This window comes from Barbatula barbatula, assembly GCF_947034865.1.
Source record: "Barbatula barbatula genome assembly, chromosome: 6".
Taxonomy (NCBI): domain Eukaryota; kingdom Metazoa; phylum Chordata; class Actinopteri; order Cypriniformes; family Nemacheilidae; genus Barbatula; species Barbatula barbatula.
Window position 1 is genome coordinate 21,905,486 of NC_136765.1, and position 15,489 is coordinate 21,920,974.

At 41.8% G+C, this 15,489-nt stretch overlaps 2 protein-coding genes across 2 annotated transcripts; both read left to right on the plus strand.

Annotated features, from left to right (window-relative positions):
* The first annotated feature begins 2,015 nt into the window (after positions 1-2,015).
* Positions 2,016-8,676, plus strand: ankrd6a (ankyrin repeat domain 6a). The gene is made up of 14 exons (XM_079459515.1): positions 2,016-2,112; positions 2,331-2,429; positions 2,833-2,931; positions 3,020-3,118; positions 3,201-3,299; positions 3,552-3,650; positions 4,306-4,383; positions 4,751-4,852; positions 5,038-5,148; positions 5,377-5,472; positions 5,545-5,697; positions 5,832-5,936; positions 6,030-6,327; positions 6,992-8,676. The coding sequence occupies exons 1-14, from the start codon at positions 2,110-2,112 to the stop codon at positions 7,555-7,557; spliced, it is 2,007 nt and encodes a 668-aa protein (XP_079315641.1). The 5' UTR covers positions 2,016-2,109; the 3' UTR covers positions 7,558-8,676.
* Positions 8,677-10,256: 1,580 nt separating this feature from the next.
* gja10a (gap junction protein alpha 10 a) lies at positions 10,257-12,076 on the plus strand (the record flags this gene model as incomplete). The annotated part of the gene is made up of 2 exons (XM_079459365.1): positions 10,257-10,400; positions 10,628-12,076. The coding sequence occupies exon 2, from the start codon at positions 10,649-10,651 to the stop codon at positions 12,074-12,076; it is 1,428 nt and encodes a 475-aa protein (XP_079315491.1). The 5' UTR covers positions 10,257-10,400; positions 10,628-10,648.
* Between the last annotated feature and the right edge of the window lie 3,413 nt (positions 12,077-15,489).

Consider the following 15,489-nt stretch of genomic DNA (forward strand, 5'->3'; position numbering starts at 1 on the left):
ATCACAAGATGTTTCAAACGAACCAGGAGAACGTATCCGGACCTGACAACCAACACAGGTTCCCCTGTGTTCAATGAGGAAAAAACACATGCAGGACTTAAACCAATGACCTACGCATCATAAACCAAATGCTTTAACCACAGACCACTTTGCTTTTTGAATGGAGCATTCTTAGACGTGAAGCCCTTCAAGGTGATACTGGGGAAACAGTATATGACAGCTAAGAATCTTCCTGTCAGACTCTGTTTCCTCAAAGTTCTATAAGATATAAAAGTCATATGTGTCTTAAATTTACACTGCCGACTTTGTACACCACAAGAAGAAGGTTGTCGGAGTTTTAGGCTGATATCACCCTTTTTCCCCAACAAAGCAGCAGAATGCATCCTGACTTCTAAGAATGTTAAGGTTCACCTGTGTTCAATGAGAAAAAATAACAGTCATGCAGGACTCAATGACCTGCGCATCACAAACCAAATGCTCTAACCACTAGACCACTGGGCTTTTAGAACGGAGTATACATAGATGTGAAGCCCTTCAAGGTGATAAAGGGGGAACGGTATATGACAACTGCGAATCTTCCTGTCAGATCCCATTTTCTTTGAGTTCCATAAAATAAGTCTTATGCAAGTTATAGCATGGGGAATGGTCTCTGAGTGCTAAGAAGGTTTTGCTGTCGGATGAGGTTCCCCTGTTTTCAATGAGAAAAAAGACAAACAGGCAAGATTCATTCAGTTCGCTATTGTACAATAGGAAAGTTATGGAGAACGTTCAAAGTACATAATACAACTAACTAATACGCTGTGTGTGATGATTCGTCTATCTGCCCTGCAAACAATTGGGACTTTTCATTTACAGACAATTGTCTTTCTTTCCTTTCAGCATTTTCACACATGATCATGATTGTGGCTTTGAAAACAAATAAAATATTCACTGTACAGAGCCATTGAATCTGTGCCGGCTGTGTTGGCAGGTTGACCCACAATGCTTGCTGCCACATGTTGTATCCATTATAATACTTCAAATGTGATACATTTATATCAAACAGTAAAACAGAGTAACACGAATGCATATGTATTTTGCTGTCTATGAATATGAAAAATTAGAAGCTCTTCCTGGCATGAAGATTTAATCTGTTTGTTGTATCATGTAGGATTGTTTTCTCAATCATTTTTCATCAAGGCCATGTGTCCTATTTGTTATGTAAATGTAATATTGCTTCCTAAAGCTCTTTTTCTGTATCTTTTTAGAATGAAGTTATATACAGTACAGTAACATATGCAATGCATATATTCGTCTTTAATATTTCCTCATAATTTAACAAATACTATTTAATAAACAAAATTACTATATCGTTATCATGTTAACTTTAAAAGGTCATATTATATAATGCATTATTTACTAACACAGGTTTGAACAAAAGCATGTCTATATTGTTTTGGCTTTGACAGAAAGTGTGTCTATTTGTTCTAACATGTGCCCGTCTACAGCTATAGATCAAACATTTGGGGTTATCTTACTAAACCCTCCCCTTACTGTCATTTGTGTCTTCGGCACGTTTAATGTGTTCTTTGATGATTGCTTATTTGTAGAACCTGGTGACCATCATGGTGACCATCATGCGGTCCTTTCCAAAAGGTTTTTTAAGCCAGCTGTAAGGTCCAATAAAAAAATAATCTCTGTACAATTTAAATTTGACCATTTAAATGTCAATATATTTATTAGGCTTTATAAAAGAGGGTCTTCTTGGCACACATTAGATGGAGGCAGAAATGAAATGAAATCTAATGCTCAAGACACTTACATCTGATGAGTTTCAATCTCCTAACAAATGTCCTCTTGTGCATCTATAATAAAGACTACAATGAATTCCTGTGCAAGGGATTAACCACATTTTTAATGTCCGTAAAGCCAGCTGGCCATGCGCTCTTAGTCTGTAAATCCCTGTGTGCTAGATTGTGATGCATCGGAATATAAATTATTTTATGTGAGCATGCGTGAATTGTTTTCTCAGGACCATTGCTGTCCAGTGCACCTGCTTTCACATACCGGTCGTGCAGAGCAGAGAAGCACAGTTGACCGCTACCGAGGGAGTCTGGAGGATGTAAACCCATGGTCTCATTTGTTTCTTTGTTTTTATCCGTGTCAACCTGTTATTTCCTTAAGAGATTGATTCCAGATGCGATTAGCAAAGAACTAAAGATATATTTTGGGCCAAAGCCACTATTTGTTGCAAATCTTACAATGTTGCCGATTTATGACCTTTTGTAGCTTTTAGCTGAAATGAAATTCAGAGCAACACAACTTTAATGTGTTGAAATGATGTGTTTTAGGATCACCAAACGGCTTTACACAAGGCGGCTGTTGTGGGAAACCGTGACGCCATCTCTGCCCTCATCCGTGGAGGCTGTGCATTAGATCTACAAGACAAGGTGTGTTCACATAGTGAAATACTTCATTGTCATATACCCAAACACTTGTTAGATCATATAGTAGATATTTTATTTAATAAAAGGACACATTTTGAGTGTTAGTTAGTAAAACACCAACATTTTTTAGAAAATGATAAAGTAGGACACCAACTTTTTATTTCGCATCTCTACAGATTGTCCTTAAACACGCCCAGTAATTTTACAGAATTTGTAAGATGTAAAAAAAGCTTTATTTTTGTAATGTATGTATTTATAAAATAGGGTCAACATTTTTTAAAGACAGCAAATTTACAATAAAAACAGGTAAAACTATTTATTGTATATCACTTTTTTTGTATTGTGTAATAAAAATCTTTAGCTGCTTTCAACTAAAGATCAACAGAATATGATTTTCTTTCAACAGGAAGGCAACACTGCCTTGCATGAAGTATCGTGGCATGGCTTCAGTCCATGTGTGAAGCTGCTAGTCCAAGCTGGAGCAGATATCCATGTGAAGAACAAAGTATGTTGAAGTCATAAGCAGTGTTTTCCAAATAACAGTTAAATGATATCTGTCGTTTTACGGTGCTTTTTTGTTTTATTTTGTAAAGGCAGGAAACACAGCACTACATCTGGCGTGTCAGAATGGACATTGTCAGACTGCCAGAATGCTGCTACTCGGTGGTGCTGTGCCCGACGTCAAAAACAATGCAAGTGCAATCTTTTACATCAGAAAACTAGAATAGCCAGAAATTGACTGAAAAGGAAAACTTAACATTTCTTATTTTCCAGACAGGTGACACATGTTTACACATTGCTGCTCGCTACAATAATTCATCTGTGATTAAGATCCTCTTGGGTTCGTCATATTCCATCGCTGAGAAAAACCAGGTCAGGTCCTTCAACACTCCACCAGCAGTATTATCATATGGTTTAGTTTATCGTTATAGTACTGAATTATTTCAAATAGGTAATAATGCGCTTTGAAGAATATTCAAGAAAATAGCCCTACTTTCTCTTCTTTATTCTTAAGTGAAGAATAAATAAATTAATAAATATTGAGGTCGATTCGTTTATGACTCACTATTTTTAACAAAGAATGCATGTATTATGTAAATAGCAGATATGTTTTGGATCTTACAGGTTGGGGAGACGGCGCTTCATGTCGCTGCTGGTTTAAACCACAAGAAAACTGTTGGTTTGTTACTGGAAGATGGAGCTGATGCATACATCAAAAACAACGTAAGTTATGCAGTCTAATGGCATTGATCTTTTGTGTTATGTTTTAAAAGATCTACCCTGAAATGTAAGCTTCTGGAGATCCCTGTGGAAAAAAACAATGGATCCCTGCGCAAAATAATTTATTGTGATCTAATGGTTATAATGAGAATTGTATTGGTTTTAATGGGAACTATAATGCTCTGGTATATGATTAATTTTACTGCTGGGAAGTTAAATCTTTTTGTAATAACCCTCAAAACACACTACAAAAATACTTTTGTAATGGTTTAAATGGAAAAGGCTGATGGTTTATAACGGTATTTTGATGGAAACCATTAGAATTTCTGTAATGGTTTCTAATGGGATTTCTTATGAACCAATAGGGTTTTCTATAAAAACAATTACAACATTTCTTTTTGTAGTTTATTTTGGGCATTAATCTGCAACACACTACCACATACACCTTTAAAGTTTCCGTTAAAACCAATACAAATGTCATTATAACCATTAAATCCATTTATTTTCTTTGTTCCAATTTTTTCAGCAGGGATACGTGCACTCAAAACGCTTTTTTGTTTGTTTTTGTACAGTTAGGCAAAAGACACCCACCAGTTTAAACAACAATACTAAATGACTAACATATTCGCTTTCATAAACATGTTATATATATCAACAGGCAGGCCACACTGCAATTGATAAAGCACGGGTCAATAATAATCGGGATCTGGCCATTCTTCTATCAAAGTCTAACCAGGTTTGTAAGGATTTACAAGTTCCTTTTTACCTTGTAGTACAAAAAGTGGTTCTTGGTTCATAGGGGAACCACATTTAGTGCTATATAGAATCATATTTTGGTTCTTCACTCTTACTATATAGGACCGCTGAAGATCCATATAGGGGTCTAACAGGTTCTTCATACGGAAATGGTGCTATATAGCACCTCGGCCACCCCAGAAAACCCCTGAAGCATCAACATATGGTGCTATATTGCACTTAAAGTGGTTCCCCAATGACTACGAGCAAAGAACCACTTTTAGTGCTCTATACGACCAAATTTTTATCCTATCCAATATTGTATAAAAATACCCCAAAGCATCTCTCTTTGTGTTTCTGCCCAAAAGTGTGCACGTGGAAAGACAGTAAAGAAAATAAAAGACGTATTATGGACTCCGAGCATCCCCAGAGATCAGGTCCCCCAGGAGAAGCTGCAAATTTCAGATAAGGTTCAGTTATCTCTGGCATTTATGGTGCTGTTCATTCATCATTTATAATATGATTGGGGTCTAGGGGCCAGTGAGAAGAAACAGACACATGACCACTAAGCTTTTATAACCATATGAGACCAGCGGTCATGTGACCATTTGATCTTTAAATCTCTTTTCAACTGAGTGATACAATGATTGTGCAGAACTTTACTGAAGTGGTTGAAGCCCAAGCCCAAAGCAGGGACCATTTACTTCACAACATACAACCGGAGGAAGACAAAGCAAGGAGAAAGATCAAAAAAACAATACGGAAGGTATTATACATTTTACTGTATTATATTAGGTATGTGGTCTGGATATGCACTTCATATCATTGTATTAATCAGAATCACAGAGCTGTGGAATAACTTTAAAATGCAGTAAATTATATATTTAAGTATGATATTAGGAGAAATATCTTGCATTAAAATATGGAAATCATTGTGATTATTCTCATAGAAATTGCTGTTTAGATAATAAGAAAGTTGAAATATGTTTTCAAGAAAGACGGCAGCTCTTACAAGGAAGAAGAACTTCCACATAGAAAAGCCTTTCAGCTTTATACTCTATACCGAGATAAAGATGGACAGATAAAGCAGGTAACATTCAAGCGATTAAATACGATGCATTTGCATGTTTTAAACCTCTTAACCACTGACTTCTGCAAACAGGCTCCTGCAAAGGACTGTTATTGTAAGCCCCTGCTCAGAAAACTGGAGAATAAACTGAAAGCCACAGAGATGGAGATGAGATTACAAATTCACGCTGTTCAAGAGCAGATGAACAGCAGACTGGGCAAAGTAGAGCGTAAAAACAAACAGCAGGTTTGTTGGTGTTTCACCAAATTTCAAACAAATATTATCATGTGATGTATTTTGAAGTGACAAGTTGCATATATGAAGGAGTCTGAAAGCCATGATGCTGAAAAGGTTTTATAAGTATCTTAATTCCCGTTCAGATGGAGAAACTCACACAGGAGCATGTGTCCTCTGAGAGGATGGAGTGTCATTATCGGATCAATCAGAGAGCCACCCTGGAATGCATGGAGGGCGAGAAAAGACAGGTACAATTGTACCATACAACAACCCAAGAGAAAAGGTTTTCATGATCGCCAATATCTGGATGATTCAACAAACGGAAGTTTTGGTCTTTCAAGCAGGTGGCCACGACGAATGAAGTGAAAAGCTGGTGCATGTCTAAGATTCAGGATCTCGAGATGCGAACGCCTGAGACCCGACGCTATAAGCTCCTGCAGTCTCCATCGGTGGAAGATTCAGTGGTGGACATAGAATCAGAAGGTCTGCCTCTGCTTTCACTCCACTCGGAGGAGAGCTCAAGCTCACTGGCCACATACGTCAATGTGTTACCCAGCCCAGGAGCAGGTGGGAAAAGCCTCGGGTTTGAGGACGCCCTAGGGAGGAGATACTATGATGCGAACCGAAATGGCTCTTCAGGTTGGAAAAATGCCTAGGAAAAAATGCATATACATATAAACTGATTACAATATATAGAAATATATACAAATTATATAAAGAGTTATGTAAAGATATTGGTAAAATATTAAACAATATTACAAAACATAAATAAAATGTTTTTATTATTATTATTATCTTTAACTTCAATATATACAGGTCATAAAGGGATATTACACCCAAAAAAGAAATTTAGTATATTCTGCACAAGATAATGTCATACAGTAAATAATGACAGAATTGAATTTTTTGGGTAAACTATCCCTTTAAGATATATGGCCTTAGTAAAGTATGCCTTTATTGCAATAGATAGCAAATCAACTCTACAAACTTATTTTGAAACATGTTTTCTTTTAGAAAAAACGTTTTAGCTCATCACATTAACTATGGAAACGATGATAATTGTCAAAAACAAATCTAAATATATATAGAGAGAGAGCAACTAAATTCATCAAATGTTTTATTCTTTTTATTATTAAGCATTCTGTAGTGTGCTTTTCTCTAAATGAAACCTGATTAGGTTTTTAATCCAACTGTAGTTTCAAAACCCTGCATATTTCATATGGTTGAAATTAAACTAGCAGTATCCAATCATCCACATACTACAATTGATGTTTTCCTAAAATGTCTCTTCATATTTACACAGATGATTATGTTAATCTGAAACATCTATCCATATTCAAACACAAACCACTCGTGGGCAAACTGGCCACGGCTGACCCCCAGTGGGAGAGAACAAAACTGCAGAGAAAAGCTTTTGGGGCCTACAAGGGAATTGACCAATGTGACAGCAGTGCCAGTAGCAGCCTGTCCACATCCAGCAACTTCAGCAAGCAATTTCATGACAGTGATACAGAGACACTGCCCGGCCCAGCCGGCAAACACAGCAAACATCTGAAAAACAGAATTAAAGGGCACCGCACACACACCCAGCAGGGCGGTGCCATGTCCACTCTAGAGGTTTTTGCCCAGGGACCTGCGGATGCCACCTTCATCCAGGAGCGGGCAAACTTGCATGCTGTGGAAGTGACACAGCGTTTCTTTGAGACGGTCTCTACGCAGCTGGAAAGCTGGTATGAGAGGAAGATTCAGGAGGCACAAAGGGTGGTGGAACAGAAAGCTTTACAGGATAGAGTCAGTCTGCTGCAGAAGATCAACACGCTGAATGAAGAGCTGCAGAGGCTTCGCACTAACACAGAGTCTAACTGTTGATCTACATACATATTATTTTAAATGAAAGTCTCTTAAAGGCCGCCATATTCGAAAAGTCTCCCATACAAGCATACTAGACCAAGTCCTACCAGCACACAATACCAAGACCTATTTACTTTAATGGAGGAAGGCTGAAATTGGTTTATTAATTGGCTGCTTTAATTGCTCATTAAGCTCAAATACGAAAAACAACATGAACATGAAACTGACATCAACGGTTCCATAAATGTTGTTTCTTAAGCTTAAACTGCACTTTAAGATTTTTCAGGTTGCAGACCATGTATAGAGCCCCTCCCCCAATGAATCGCCAGTTTTTAGCGATTGACGATTCGCTCTTTTTATTGGAAGGCGGAACATACTTTTTTCATTTCATCATGAAAAAACAAACAGTTTTGCTGAAAATGTTTGTAGCTCTCACGTGCAGGAACCAATGAAATTAAATATTGCAAATTAGGCTCCTGGTTTGTATAGACATGTCTGTCAGTTTACATTAGTAATAGCCAGATGAATAGACAGTTCAGTAAAGAAATGTTTTACCTTGGACTGAATCACAAGTTCATTTAGATACAGTGTTGTTGTGAAACTTTGTTCATTGTTCGAGATTGTATAATTGTTCAGTCTGTGTAACTGTACATACAAAATATTTTATGTTTAGATAAAAATATAGTTTCAATGTGTTATAGTCAAAGGTAAAAAGAATTGAAATGCTGTTCATCATGATTCATGACCCACGATGACCTGTCTACTTGTGTTTCACACAGTCCAACAGTACCTGAGAGAAGCTCCAGTTTGCTTATGTGATTGATTTTTATATTTGTTTATTTATATTATTATTTCATATTATTTTCTGATGTTTAGAGGTAAAATGTTGTTCACACTATTCTTTACCCCATTTACACCCTAAATCTCTTGTGGGTAAATATCTGCAGGCTCTCTGGAATCTCATTATCTCCAAACACAGATCAGGGCTGCACGAGCTTGTATTGATTGAAATGGATCAGAGTAAAGTAATCTATAAGCATGGTGGATGTCCACCCCACTGCCTTCAACTTCCATTTTCTAACTCCACGCCCCCAATGCTTTTACATGACAACACAAATAAAAGCCTGTTCCAATGGCTACAGCTACACTTTTCTGTGATAGGCTATAAAAGTTACATGCTAAAAACGTTATCGCGTCAAAAGTGGACAAACCCAATAGTTGGGTAAAATAAACCCAGCACTTTGGGTTGAAACAACCAAACAGGTTATTTCATAACCCAATGGTGGGTTTGTCCATTTTTGACCCAACGTTGGGTTTAAAATAATCCAAAGATTGTTTATTGTGTACAGATAAAGTTATTGCATGCAAAAAACACAGAATATTCTTAAAGCTTACAGTTGCTTTCTTTTACATTTAGACTTGTAAAACAGTGAAAAATATCTACACCAAAAAATAGTCGGTTTGGGTCAAACAGGGACAAACCCAGCCATTGGGTTACAAGTAAACCTAAACAATTTCAATATTTTACCAATGCTAGAGTTGAAACAACCCCAAACCACCCAGCACATAGGTAACTTAATGATACTCATCCATTGTGATTGTCCCTTTTTGATGGGTTGAAAGCAACCCAGCAACACAGCCAGAGCGCATTGTTTTGCTTCACGTCTAAATAGCACTAAGTAGCATAATCTCAATATATCAAAACATCGCTGGATTTCACAGTGCACATTTTGCAATCAAGGCAATTAGATCCAATGAACAAACACAGGATGAACTCATTACGTAACGCTGCGTCCCTGATGTGACTTCTGGCATTTGCAGTTCAAGCTTCTGCAAAGGAAAATCAGATCAATCCTCACTGATCCTGCCAGCATGTGATGGAAAGATAATAAAAGACCCTCGGGCACGGCTGGTCATTTTATGAAGCACGTAGTGTGATCAGTTGGTAAAGGTTTGAACAAGGACAACCGACTCATGTGCGCACTCTGATCGGTGGATCGGCTCCTCGCTGTCCTTTCTATATAAAACGTGCTTTTTGATCAAGTTTTGTTGGATTTGCACGATGTTGTGGAAATATGCTTTTAATGAGATTTGTGCCAGATGAAAACAGAAAAACAACGAGCTAAACAAATCACAGCAGTATTGATATTGAGCTTGGGGGGAGAGGCTGATGCAATCGAGCGAAATGTCTTTCATTTGACATTGAACGTTCGCAAATGTAAACAACATGGAAAAATGTTGGCACAAACTCACTGGGGAACAGAAAGGAAAACGATGAAATAGGGTTGATATGTATTTCATATTATAATTTTTTTATTTATGTCTCGTGTGATAGGTTAGATAAAAATACATTTAGATAGAGGCATGTACAATGTTACAACATTGCACGTTGTAGATAGTTCACTTAAACAAAATTTGATGGAAATGTGCGTTCACGAGTTATTAAAAACTCTTTTTGATATCAACACGATAAATGAAAAAGAGCATTTTCAACGAAGTGGTTAGAGGACACTATCAACATTTTATAATGGCAGAATATTGTATCGACTGCATGAGGGACATTTGGTTGGTTAGCATCGTGGGCAACTTTTTCTGTATGAGGGGGAGCTTTTTCAACCGTTGCTTGATAAGATCCGCCATAGGCATTGTCCCTTCACTTTCAGATCAATTTCTACATCCCGTGAACTCAGTGCATGCAACAGCTGTGGGGAACATTCACTGTTGCCGACATGATGCAGAGAGTCTGTCTGTATTTTAACGTGCAGCTTCCATGGTTTTGAAATGAGGGAATTATTTTCCTTGTTGGGGAAAACATGCTCGTTTATATACCGAGGACTCTAGACAGCAAATCCCACTAAAATGTAAGTTGATTTTTGTCAAGTTTCATCACGTGTGTGTATAAAGCTGCAATCAATTTGCTTACATCATTTTGTGCAAGATTTAATACAAAGTAGCTATTTTTGCAAGATATTTAGAATGCAAATGACCTCAAATTTTCTGTTTCTGTGTGCATGCCCACAAAAACATCTTAAATTTGTGTATTACTCCAAAAAAGGCCAACGTTCGAAATGCTTTTTCCCCCTCAAAGCACGGACATGTGGCGGTGAAGATGGGGGACTGGACCTTGTTGGGGAGCATTTTAGAGGAAGTTCACATTCACTCCACCATCGTGGGGAAAATCTGGCTGACCATCCTGTTCATATTCCGGATGTTAGTTCTCGGTGTGGCGGCCGAGGAAGTTTGGGTGGATGAGCAGAGCGAGTTCATCTGCAACACTGATCAACCGGGATGCAAGAACGTTTGCTACGACCAAGCGTTCCCGATATCGCTGATACGCTTCTGGGTGCTCCAGATAATTTTTGTGTCGTCGCCTTCGTTGGTCTACATGGGACACGCTCTGTACCGACTGAGGTCTTTGGAGAAGGAGAGACACAAAAGAAAAATCCAGCTGAGGGCCGAGCTGGAAGAGACAGAGCCCCTGCTGGAGGACTACAAGAAGTTGGAGAAGGAACTTAGGAGGTTAGAAGAACAGAGGAAAATGAAGAAGGCTCCGTTGATGGGCTCTTTACTCAGCACATATATTATTCATATCCTTTCTAGATCAGTTTTGGAGGTGGCATTCATCGTGGGACAGTATATCTTTTATGGCATAGGAATGGATCCTTTGTACAAGTGTGAGAGGGTGCCCTGCCCTAACAGCGTGGACTGTTACGTCTCCAGGCCGACAGAGAAGACCATCTTCATGGTCTTCATGATTGTCATCGCAGGTGTTTCTTTGTTTCTGAACCTCTTGGAAATATCCCACTTAGGGGTGAAGAAAATCAAAAGGACTCTAACTGGTCTCCAGCTCGCTGAGGACGACAGTCTTTGCAAAACCAAGCATTCAAACATTCAGCAGCTGTGTGTGACGACAGACTTGTCGCCTCATAAAAACGCGCAGTTGAAGACTTTTATCACTCGGGAGCAAATGGACCCTGCAACTTTGTTCCTGACCGGCACTTGCGTGGGCTCGAGCAACGACATGCCTAGATACAACAGTTTTGCCGCCGCCACCCTACCGTTGTCCTGCGTGACCCAACAACCTTGCCAAACGTGTCAGCCCATCCAGGGCATGATCCACGAACTGCATTCGCAGGCTTCCATGGACCAGCTAAATGACAGTCGTGACCAGCATCTAAAAAGCAGTAAGGGCTCAGAGAGGGACATCAGACCTTTAAACTCGGGTCATTTGGGTTTTAAAGGTCAGCACGCCCATGGGCCTTGCCATACTGAAATACCAGCCTGCCTTCGCAACGCTCTGCACAGGCCCAGCCACTTGTCTGACCTGGGGGATGACGTTATGGATTCCTCCGAGAGCGACTTCTATCCGCAAAACAGGAAAGCCAGTTTCATTGCCTGTGTGCCCTCAGACAGCGTTACCGGGAGTCCGTCCTGTCCCTCAACCAGGAGCACAGAGTCCGAATTTGGTTCGCTCAGCGACCTGCCCACGAACCCACCACCAGGGGGACGCCGGATGTCTATGGCAAGTAGAGGCTGACTTAGTTTCATTATAAATAATTAAGTCTTAATATTCTGCATTTTCACTATTTTCAATTTAATAAAGAAATTGTATGTATTTATGTATATAATCTAAAGCAATAAATTATGTATATAATAGATAACAAGTTAATTAAAAAAGAAAATAAATTGAAAGTTATACAAATATTTATAATAAAAAAATGAATTCAAAAAACATTATGCAAACATTTCTTGTTTTTTATTTTAAAATGTAATTGATAAAATAATACAATATCTAATACACAAAATTAAGTAAAAAAAATTATTAAAACATTTTCTATTATTTACAAATAAGAATATTAAAATATTTGAATAGTGAATTATTGTATGCAATATATTATTAAATCAATATTAAAATTAATAAAATAATATAATACAATTTTTTATTATAAAATGAATATAAAATAAATCATCCATCCATCCATCCATTTTCTTCCGCTTATCCGGGGCCGGGTCGCGGGGGCAGCAGTCTTAGCAGAGATGCCCAGACATCCCTCACCCTAGACACTTCCTCTAGCTCTTCCGGAGGGACAACGAGGCGTTCCCAGGCCAGCCGGGAGACATAGTCCCACCAGCGTGTCCTAGGTCTTCCCCGGGGTCTCCTCCGGTCGGACGGGCCTGGAATACCTTCCAGGGAAGGCGTCCGGTAGGCATCCGGAACAGATGCCCAAGCCACCTCAACTGACCCCTCTCGATGTGGAGGAGCAGCGGCTCTACTCCGAGCTCCTCCCGGGTGTCCGAGCTTCTCACCCTATCTCTAAGGGATCGCCCAGCCACCCTGCGGAGAAAGCTCATTTCGGCCGCCTGTATCTGGGATCTTGTCCTTTCGGTCATGAGCCAAAGCTCATGGCCATAGGTGAGAGTAGGAACGTAGATTGACCGGTAAATTGAGAGCTTCGCCTTGCGGCTTAGCTCTTTCTTCACCACGACAGACCGGTACATCGACCGCATTACTGCAGAAGCTGCACCGATCCGTCTGTCAATCTCCCATTCCATCCTTCCCTCACTCGTGAACAAGACCCCAAGATACTTAAACTCCTCCACTTGAGGCAGGAACTCTCCACCAACCTGAAGTGGGCAAGCCACCCTTTTCCGACTGAGGACCATGGCCTCGGATTTGGAGGTACTGATTTTCATTCCAGCCGCTTCACACTCGGCTGTAAACCGTCCCAGTGCATGCTGAAGGTCCTGGTTTGAAGGGGCCAACACGACAACATCATCCGCAAATAGCAGAGACGAGATCGTGTGGTCCCCAAACCTGACACCCTCCGGCCCCTGGCCACGCCTAGAAATTCTGTCTATAATAATTACGAACAGAACCGGTGACAAAGGGCAGCCCTGCCAGAGTCCGACATGCACTGGGAACAAGCCCGACTTACTGCCGGCAATGCGAACCAAGCTCCTGCTTCGGTCATACAGGGACCTGACAGCCCTTAGCAAAGGACCACAGACTCCATAATCCCGAAGCACCCTCCACAGGATGCTGCGAGGGACACAGTCGAATGCCTTCTCCAAATCCACAAGACACATGTGGATTGGTTGGGCAAACTCCCATGAACCCTCAAGCACTCTGTAGAGGTTATAGAGCTGGTCCAGCGTTCCACGGCCCGGACGAAAACCACACTGTTCCTCCTGAATCCGAGGTTCTACTATCGGCCCTATTCTCCTTTCCAGTACCCTGGCATAGACTTTCCCGGGAAGGCTGAGAAGTGTGATCCCCCTATAGTTGGAACACACCCTCCGGTCCCCCTTTTTAAAAAGAGGGACCACCACCCCGGTCTGCCATCCCAGAGGCACTGTCCCCGACCACCACGCGATGCTGCAGAGGCGTGTCAGCCAACACAGCCCCACAACATCCAGAGACTTGAGGTACTCAGGGCGAATCTCATCCACCCCCGGAGCCTTGCCACCGAGGAGTTTCTTGACTACCTCAGTGACTTCGGCTTGGGTGATGGACGAGTCCACCTCTGAGCCCTCAGCCTCTGCTTCCTCAATGGAAGATGTGACGGTGGGATTGAGGAGATCCTCGAAGTACTCCTTCCACCGTCCGACGACATCCCCAGTTGAGGTCAACAGCTTCCCACCTCCACTGTAAACAGCGTTGGTAGGGCACTGTTTCCCTCTCCTGAGGCGCCGGACGGTTTGCCAGAATCTCTTTGAGGCCAGTCGATAGTCCTTCTCCATGGCCTCACCAAACTTCTCCCAGGCCCGAGTTTTTGCCTCCACAACCACCCGGGCAGCAGTCCGCTTGGCCTGCCGGTACCCGTCAGCTGCCTCAGGAGTCCCACAAGCCAACCAGGCCCGATAGGACTCCTTCTTCAGCTTGACGGTTTCCCTTACTTCCGGTGTCCACCACCGGGTTCGGGGATTCCCGCCTCGACAGGCACCGGAGACCTTACGGCCACAGCTCTGAGTGGCCGCTTCGACAATGGAGGTGGAGAACATGGTCCACTCGGAATCAATGTCTCCAGCCTTCCTCGGGATCCGGTTGAAGCTCTGCCGGAGGTGGGAGTTAAAGATCTCTCTGACAGGAGACTCGGCCAGGCGTTCCCAGCAGGCCCTTACAGTACGTTTGGGTCTGCCGAGTCTGTCCAGCTTCCTCTCTCGCCATCGGATCGAACTCACCACCAGGTGGTGATCAGTTGACAGCTCCGCCCCTCTCTTAACCCGAGTGTCCAAAACATATGGTCGCCAGTCAGATGAAACGACCACAAAGTCGATCATCGATCTGCGGCCTAGGGTGTCCTGGTGCCACGTGCACTGATGGACACCCTTATGCTTGAACATGGTGTTCGTTATAGACAAACTGTGACTAGCACAGAAGTCCATAAGCAAACCCACACCAGCCCTTCGCCTCTCACCATGGGCAACTCCAGAGTGGTGAAGTGTCCATCCTCTCTCGAGGAGTGTGGTTCCAGAGCCCAAGCCATGCGTGGAGGTGATCCTAACCATCTCTAGTCGGAACCTCTCAACTTCACGCACCATCTCAGGCTCCTTCCCCGCCAGCGAGGTGACGTTCCACGTCCATAGAGCTAGCTTCCGTATCCAGGGATCGGGCTGTCGAGGCACTCTCTTCCGACTGCCGCCTGATCCACTATGCACCGACCCCCTATGGTCCCTTCCGAACGTGGTGAGCCCACGGGAAGGCGGCCCCACGTCGCTCCTTCGGGCTGAGCCCGGCCGGACCCCGTGGGGAAAGGCCCGGCCACCAGGCGCTCGCATACGAGCACCGACCCTGGGCCTGGCTCCAGGATGGTGCCCCGGTTGCGCCATACCGGGCGACCTCACGCTCCTTGGTATATTTAACGTCATAAGGGATTTTTGAACCACTCTTAGTCTGACCCGTAGCCCAAGACCTGTTTGCCTTGGGAGACCCTACCAGGGGCATTTAGC

Coding starts and splice junctions, on each gene's coding strand:
- ankrd6a (XM_079459515.1), top strand. Junction 3,651..4,305: donor ATGCATACATCAAAAACAAC/GTAAGTTATGCA, acceptor ATATATCAACAG/GCAGGCCACACTGCAATTGA. Junction 5,473..5,544: donor AAGATGGACAGATAAAGCAG/GTAACATTCAAG, acceptor TTCTGCAAACAG/GCTCCTGCAAAGGACTGTTA.